The following is an 8,987-nucleotide window of genomic DNA, read 5'->3' on the forward strand; positions in this document are numbered from 1 at the left end:
TCTGACTAAAGCCAGAAACGTCAATTGTTGCCTTGTTTGGAGCCGAGAAATAAAATCCACAGGGCTTGCGAAAGACATAGAGGAAAAATTTTGAGAGAGAGAGAGAGAGCCAGGGATTTGTTGTTTTATTTGGAAAAAGCGCAAGTAGAAAGAGCTTGTAAAAGATCTCTTTATTGTGTGATTGTACCAATAGCCATCCGGCTCCTTTTCATGCAAATACCAGGTAACAAAATTCAAGGAGTACAGAATTTTATCTCGACCATGTATTTTTGAGTTGTGCATGGCCGTTCGATATTACAACGCCCTTAAAAAAACCTTAAAATATGGATCGATGAAGTGAAATAACAGTTGCACCCACACATCAGAATATGCAAGCCAGAGGTACTAACCGTCAACACTCCGCTGGTGAAGGTCGTTTAACCAACAGGGATATGTTTCACCATCTGAACACCATGGTTCATCTCGAACAGAATGTAAATCACTTTGTTAAATGAAAAGAACCTGAATATCATTCCGAATCGAATTGAGACATGAAATTCGTCTTCAGCCTTTCAGAGAGCTGAACAATTTTCAGCCACAGCAAAATTGAGTCGCCAAACAGGTGCACAAAATGTCTGCTCTCCCGTTTCACAACCTTCTAGATCCAAATGCCAGTCCGAGCGGTGGGCTGCATAAAACCCCTCAGATGGTAGCGTGCTCCATTCTTCAAACCATGTAGGTCATGCCAACTTGCATCAAATTGGTATGCGGTACACTTAGCGTTGCAATGCTTGCTCTGCAGTTCTTTCTCAAAAATGCATAGAAGTAATTGATCACCAGCTTCTTGATAAACCAGGAATTTTTTCGTGCTCTGATATCTCCATGTCCTAGAAGATACACTACCCCCGACTCCTTGGCTCTCCGTATAAATGACAGTTCCCTTTCAAGACTCTGCTCTCCTCCTTCCGACGATGAAGTTCCTGCTGTTTGCTCACATGCCGGAATTACTTCTCTGGAGGCGGATGTACTTGCCTCTAGGGAAGTTATGATGTCATACTCCGATAAAAGTGGTGCGGCAAGTGAATATAAACTGCCATTTGGTGCAACAAGTGTACGGGAGAGGTCATCATCGTCGTCATCCATTTCGAAATCGCTATCCCTGTCTTCATCACTCTCCAATGAGCGCTCTTGAGCCTCCCTCCTAATAAACTTTTCAAGGCTCTCTATGAGAAGCTGCTCGAACGCCTGATGATTTTCTTTACGCACATCTTTGTAACCGTACCTGTGGAAACCACGTTAAGATGAATAGGCCAGAAATGAAAAGAATAAAAAACGAAACAATGCAATAGAAAGCCCGTCCCTTTAATGTCACCATTTGGTTTCAGAAGACGAATTCGACGCACCAAAAAGTACGGCTGAAGTGCAAAAAATTCAACGTTTGAGATCGAACATACTCCTGTGGACTCACCGTGAGTATACCTGTGGCTGTGTTCAAATTCCTATCAGGTCCTTGAGGACCTTCTCAACCACTACCGAAACAGATTGGCTGACACAATTCACATCCATCTGGATGAACTGCAACATCCGAGGTGGAATCATGTAGCTCTAGGCCAGGTGTTCACACAAATAGCATCCATGCAACACAGACCTTCACATGTAAGCTTGCATCGGTAAGAAGTGCAAGCAAGTTTGGCACCACAGAAAAGTGTCTGCTGATTTTATGAAGTATGCCCAAGTGTGTTCTCAAAAGCACTGGGAGCAGGTATGGGAAGCTGATCCCATAGGTAGTACCTAGGTGAGGGACTAGTCAGTCTTACTGAACAGAAAGCATGAGGGAAAGAGGAAAAAGGAAACAAAATTAAAAAAAGGAGGGGGGGGGTGGGTGGAATATGGGGGTTTTGAAATTTCCCTACTTAAACAATATACTATAAGATCGAACAAACAGTTTTGGCACTAATTTATTTATTTTTAAATATTTTTTGTTTCGGGCACCAAGATGCCGCAGCCTAGGTGTTTAGGCAGCCTGCCCAATGCCTAAGTAGGAGTCTGTTAAAAGGAAGAAAAAGGATGACAATTCTTCCACTCTCAGAAAACCCTGTTGAGAAGAATCTGAAAGCAGGTACCCTGGCTCACTTGTTCTCTGGATTAAGTAGAATACAGAGAAAGAAGACTAAAGAGCCTTTCATTTTTTGAAGAGGTTTAGACTGTACCTTGCAATGCACCGAAATATATGGTAACTCTTGGGGCAAACCCGCCGGAAAAGAAACCGCTCATTCTGTGGGACAACTGGGACAGGAACATATTTAATGCATACAAATATGATCATAGAATGAATGGCAGGAAGTGTGGTTAAAAACTGTCCAAATATTGCAGGAACACCTCGGACTAGCTCCGTGTAAAGCAGGCCAATCCCAGGGGCTCTTATAGTTCCAAGGCTTGGACCAAGTTCATTCATTATATCCATAGATAATTTCTGGCGCACCTCGGTTTCATATTTAAGCTTGCTACCATAGTTCCATATAAACATTACCATAAACGCAATAGCTGCAAATACCAGAACAATCCAGCTTCCATCAACAATATTGCGAAGAACAGAAGAAAAGAATAACAGTTCTACCCCCAGAAATAGAAGTGAGAACACGAGCACAATAAAAATGTTGATCTGCCATATTAGAATCATGACCAAAGTTACTAAGACTGTAGTGACCATCATTACCGCAATTTCAGCAATTCCTGTAAATCAAAGGTAACACAGTATGAGCAGCTAAGCAATCAAAGATTCAAAATAATCAACACTCTTTTGAAACAAAGAGAGAGAAGTTAGTCAACGTACCGTAAGCATTTCCTATCTCACTTGTACTTGCTATGGTTGTGACCACCAGCAAACAGAAAACAAGCAGGAACCAATTCATGACAGGGATATATATCTGACCCATAAATTTCCGAGAGGTATGTACGATTTTCAGACGTGGAAAACAGCCAAGGGCAGTTGATTGCTTTATACATGCAAATGTTGCAGATGTCATCACTCGACTAGCAATCAGTGCAGCAATATTTGCAATAATGAATACCGGCCAAAAAGCTCCATCTGTGGCCATCTGTCTTTTGTTATTTATCTTCTTAAATGAGAAAACAAGGATCAGCAATATTTTCAGAATGCAAATGTCTGACTTACCTGGTACAGAAGAGAAAAAGACTTGTTCAGATTTGTCCAGGTTTTTCATCAGGAAGGCAGCTTGGCCAAGATATCCCAACATTAGGCATGGGAGAACTAAGAAGATGAAAGTGGCCTACGACCGGATTCATTAACGGAAGTCAGAAAAAACACCATGTCCTTTAATCAAAGTTCTAATTATGCTGACAAGTAACAGCCAAATATACTTGAAACCAGAAATATGCTTGAGCACCCAATAATTGGTTCAGATAGTTCCTCACCTGTATAAATCTAACTGGAAAGTAGCACAGATCTGCAAACATTGCTTCTGAACCTGAAACACGAGTTCACAGAAATGAGGGTTTAAAACTGAACATTTTGAGCTCCCACAAACATCAAAAAGACAGAATCAATGATGAAGCAAAATAATGTTGCTTTCCATATTCAGCAAGACATTGGCTTTTTCACAAGTACTACAATTCCCTGATATTTCTTGTTTCATTCAAGGATGGTGTCTAAAACAGATAACTTATCAGGCTTTCCCGTATAAGATCATTATTCTCATTCTGACAAGTACCTAACCAAGTGCAAATGGTAAGTACCAAAGATATTTCAGTAGCAAATTATTTTTTTGTGCATTACCATCAGCAAGCTTTATCATCCCACACATTATTATTGATGCACTTGAAGACTCCTGGCAACTTAATTAGATATCAGTTATACCAGTTTTCATCAGCAAAAAATGGAGCAAAATGGGTCATATGCATCAAATGGTAAAAACGGGTGTTGCTACCATTACCATGGCCTATAGAGTCATAGACATACTCACCGGTGGCACATAGAAAGCATCCGCCAAGTGACATCCAAGCTTTACCAGAATTCCTCTTAAAGAAGTAGTAGATATGTGCAGGATTAAATGCCCTGAGAACGCTCTTGTCATGTTTCACAATGTTGTAGATCCCAATTGCAGCAAGAGAAAGAAACCAGATAAATAAAGCGGGTCCAAGGGCCAGCCCAACTTTGCTTGTGCCGAATCTCTGTATGCTGAACAAAATAATAAGGATTGCCACCGAAATCAGCATCACTTCCTCTGCAGAAAGATAAGACTACCAAGAAATTACATTTTCAATCACTTGAGCTGTGCTACAAAGAAGCTCAGTTCATTCTTAGTCACTCTGTACTGCAGTGTAAAAATGGTCAATGAGATAAAAAAAGGGAAGAAATGTTAAGTTGAACAAAAAAAAAAAAAAATCAATCTTGTGCTAAGTGTTTCAGAAATTTAAGAAATGGAATTACAAGGATACAAGGCTAAGGACTTGTCAAAATCCAGTCTAAGACTCTAAATATGTCAAAGAACTCATGGATTTACCTTGTTTTACACCAGATATTCCAACCTTCAGACCATCCACGGCTGACATAACTGCACTTCCAAAATGATGAAGATGATAAAATACACAGAGACACTAAGTTCAGTATAACAGAGTTATGTTAGAATCCTATATGATGATGAACCGCTTGAACCCCATCTTGGAGAAATACAACAATGATGTCAAAAGATAGTGGAGAATGATGCCAAACCTGACATTGCAGGGGTAATGATTCCATCAGCAATTACCATCGAAGTACCAGCAAGAACTAACATGAGAAGCAGCCTTTTCAGTGGTAATGAAGCTTCCAGACTTTCTTTAATCTTTATTGATCTCTCAAGTTCTGGAGATGGCACCTTCAGTCTAAAACTTGATATACGAGCATCAGATGGCAATTGGTTTGGAAGAAGACTGACTTTTGCATGCCTGCATATCAATGAGTACAATGCAAATGTCCCACCTGCAACAAAATTGAGCAACCAAAGTAGTGTGCATGAACAAGAGGTGGATGAGAACTGAAACAACAGATGCACTACACTGTACAGACTCGCACCTTCACCATTATCATTGGCCCAAAGCACAACAAGGACATACTTGATCAATGGTATCAAAATCAACGTATACAAGACCAATGATAGTGCTCCAAGGACATCTTCTTCCCCATGTATAGGAGCTTTGTTAAACATCACATTGAAGGTATACAATGGACTTGTTCCAACATCCCCGAAAACAATTCCTAGTGTTTGGATAGCAAGAAAAACAGTCCTGCCCAAAGGAAAGTCCTGCAATTAAATCTCAGAATTCAGACTCAGCTAGAATCCGTTCAAAAATCAATAAAAAGTTTGTCTATTTTTTTTTGCATTTATAGTATGAATAATGATATGTTCTCATTTCACGGTATAAACGTTTTAAAAAGTCCCTATAACAACTTATCAGCTTTCCATTAACATGAGCGGCTAACACATAAAAGCAAAATGACCCAAAAGGAAAAGCAGACTTTCTCATGCACATCAAGCAATTGTGATCATTTTAGAAGTGCCAATGATTGCAAACAAAGGTTAATATTGTTCCAAAAAAACAGTTGGGACAAGAAATAGGTTAACATAGAACTCAAACCTATACATGTTTAACTGAAATAGTGGCATATGATGGAAATGTCAATGACAAGGAAACAGAAGAACCATGGCATAATAAAATGGAGCGAACAAAAGAGAGACTAGGAATAACTAGAAGGTGGAAGCACTGTAATTTTTTTATCTTTTCATATGAAAGAAGTAAAAACTAAGTCGAAAAAATAGGAAGTTGGACACATCGTTCAAGACCATGAGGACTCAGGACTAGTTGGTCTGACTCAATTTACGTCAACAGACTATAGATGAAGAAATACATATATGTATGTTGAAATAAATACAGAACATATATATCTATATAAAGAAGTTTACAGGTCAGGGATTAGTTGGCCAAACAACGACTACACTGATTGACTAGTCTGACCAACTAGTTGAGATTTTGATAACCAAGAGTAAAAATTTACCTTTTCCTCTAAAGAAGTAACTTTTTACTAATAATGGCAATGCAAGATCTAAGATGCATCAACTATCATTGACAACCCCAACATTTAAAGACCCAATCCAAGATAAACCAGAAGTTGCTATTTTTGTACAGGACAAATATTTCATTGAACAGAAACACTAGACCTCCCTTCCCTGTCTTCCAGAAAGCACCACTGTATAAAGAGTAGCCTTTACTGCCAAATATCCAGCAAGTAATTTGTCATGATCAGGCTAATTTCATATGTAGATATCAAAGATATGCCTATCCATGTCAATCTCGTGCAGCCAATGAAGCTATGATACATATTTCTCGGTCAGTCTAATAAACGTAATACCATCTCATAAAAAAATGCACCTTTCCTTTTGAGGTTGCTTGCATATGTATTTTCTCTGGAGAGATAAGCAAAAATATTATTGTCCTTGTCATGGCCTCCACTTTTCCTGAGCTTTCTGTGGGAAAGGTCCACAAATGGTTCTTGCAAGGATTCACAGAAAGATGCCATGGAGAGAAACCAGAATGCTAGTGTTTGACACAGAGGTGTCTCCACGAGTAGGACACTTTAGATTGGACATTACCTGCTATTTTTAGGACGCCCCTAAACACCAGAGCCCACCACTAAATCATATCAGCAACCCATGGCTCTAATATGATTCTCTTTAGAAATACAACATAAAGTGAGAATTCAGCCGTGTTCCTGCCTGATGCAAACTCTGGATCTGGAAATAGACTTTTCATTCCCCTTTCCATTTTTGTACAAAGTGCTCCTTCAAACTGGTATCTAGCCCTCCTATAAAGTCAATCCGCTTTTCATTAAAGTGTAACAGCAAAATTCTGAGGTTCATTACTTAACCAATACTTCTGCAACATTTGTTTTCCCCAACAGTCACACAACTCATTTTCCAAGGATAGCATTTTCTGAATAGAGAACCCTCTATATCCTGCCTTTCCAGTTTTCAGTAAAATCACATGCTCTAACCTGTATCACATAATAGGCCCAAAGGATCTGAAGGAGCGTCTTCTAAAACTGTGGACAGGACATGGTGTATGGACCGTCAAAGTGTGGGATTAGCACCTGAACGTGTGCATCACTCTCTCTCTCTCTCTCTCTCTCACACACACACACACAAAACACATATGTGCATGCACACAAATCAATGTCACAAAAGAGGTGAAATTATCATCTATTATGATCATCGATTTGCTGGAACAGACTGAACCAAACAGGTTAAAAAAGGGACATAGAAAGACCATTATGAACCATGTTCTTCCCCTTCTCTCGCCCTCTTTTTCACCTCCCTACCCTCCTCCTCCTTCCCACTGCACCTTCCCTCTTTCCCCTCAATTCTTATCTTCTCATCCCTCCCACTTACTCTCCTCTTCATTTGCACCTCCGCTCACCTCCTTTTCACCAAGACATGCTCAGCAGTCTACCTTCAGCAGGTCAATAAAATGGAGCACTTACTCCGGCGTAGCAATGCCTGACCTGCTCTATGATGTTTCAGCGTGGCATGCTCAACGGTCAACACAATGGGTGTCCCTAGTTGTGCAGTCTTACATGGAAAACGACCCTGAGTGGTTAAGCTGTATTTTGCAACTTAAAAACAATCATCCTCCAGTCAGTTATTGAATTTTCAATCATTCCCAACCCATGACACGAACAACTGTCTGATACATGCTTCTTCAAGTAGTGAAACTGTGGAAGTGCATATCCTGCTAATAAGCAAGTTAACATAAGAGGACTCCTTATACGTCTCACACTTTCATATGCCAGAAGGCAAACCAGAAATCAAGCGTAAATATTTCGTGATCCAAAGAAGGCCTCGTCAAAAGCAAGCTCACGACATAAATCTAACTTCATATCATATAAATAGAAGAAAAAACTCATACATCCTATGCTGCAATATTTCAACAACACAAATAATTTAGCGATAAAAACTTTACATGCCCACGTAAAAAATTAACCTGAGAAAGAAAAGCTACTACATAGGTTGCCATAATTTGAAAAGAAAAACCCTAGTTGGAACACGGAAGGTACCACATAGTCACTCCTCGGAGCCCCGGGGACTTCGAATAACTCGACGTCAAATGAGTCAATCCGTGGGCCTGTCCTAATGAGCCGCTGCCCGGCATTGTCGTCATCAGACTCGGAACTGACCCACGGATGCAAATCCTCCTCTCCATTGTCATTGCCACCTCCACTTCTACCGCTTTCGTTCTCATCGGATCGATCCTCATCCTGATACACCCATCTCGACTCCGAAGCAACCCTGTGCATCGAAGACCTCGGCGGCTGCGCTTGCGCCATCGCTTCACCTCTTAGGACGAGCCACAGATCAAGGACCAGTCAATCCATCAATAACGTGCCGACGAGACGACAGATCGACAAGAAAGAACCGGCAGCACGAAGCAGGAGAGATCCGTACGGCGATTCGATGGCTCCACAGGGGGAGAGGGGACGAATGAACGCCAGAAAGAAACCCCAAGAGTTTGTGGGAAAAGGAAGAGAGGAGAGACGGAGGCGGTCGAGGAGAGAATGAAAAGGAAGAGTAGAAGCAGAAGAGGAAGAAGAAGTGGGGAAATGGGAATAAAATTAACTCTTACCGGCTTTTCCTTTCTTCGTTTTTTTTTTTTTTTTTTTTTTTTTTTTTTTTTTTGTAGAAAACGGGAAAAAAAGGTAGGAAAGTCAAGAAGAGGGAGGTGGGAAGAGAAGGGAAGCGATGGACGATGAAGAGCCCTTCATGTTAGCTGGAAGGCCCACAAAAAACTCGCCCGGGGCCAGGAGACCGCCAGCCTCTTTTCTGAATTTTAAGAAATTGTTTTCACTTTCACGAAATCAAAGATAATCCCAGATGGACGATGGAGAGCTGTTTCCCTCTGAAAAATGACCGAATCGCAAACCATGTTGAACTCCTATGGTTAAATTTAGGAAGTAT

The 8,987-nt window shown here is 40.5% G+C and overlaps 1 protein-coding gene across 1 annotated transcript; it reads right to left on the bottom strand.

The window, feature by feature from the left end:
• Positions 1-145: 145 nt before the first annotated feature.
• Positions 146-8,635, bottom strand: LOC116262086 (potassium transporter 7-like). Its single transcript, XM_031641154.2, has 10 exons — positions 8,090-8,635; positions 5,054-5,282; positions 4,712-4,960; positions 4,503-4,553; positions 3,963-4,223; positions 3,415-3,467; positions 3,155-3,269; positions 2,813-3,067; positions 2,190-2,712; positions 146-1,261 (listed from the first exon to the last, which is right to left on the bottom strand). The coding sequence occupies exons 1-10, from the start codon at positions 8,357-8,359 to the stop codon at positions 706-708; spliced, it is 2,562 nt and encodes an 853-aa protein (XP_031497014.1). The 5' UTR covers positions 8,360-8,635; the 3' UTR covers positions 146-705.
• Between the last annotated feature and the right edge of the window lie 352 nt (positions 8,636-8,987).

Source organism: Nymphaea colorata, chromosome 10 (genome assembly GCF_008831285.2).
Source record: "Nymphaea colorata isolate Beijing-Zhang1983 chromosome 10, ASM883128v2, whole genome shotgun sequence".
In the NCBI taxonomy this organism is placed as follows: Eukaryota; Viridiplantae; Streptophyta; class Magnoliopsida; order Nymphaeales; family Nymphaeaceae; genus Nymphaea; species Nymphaea colorata.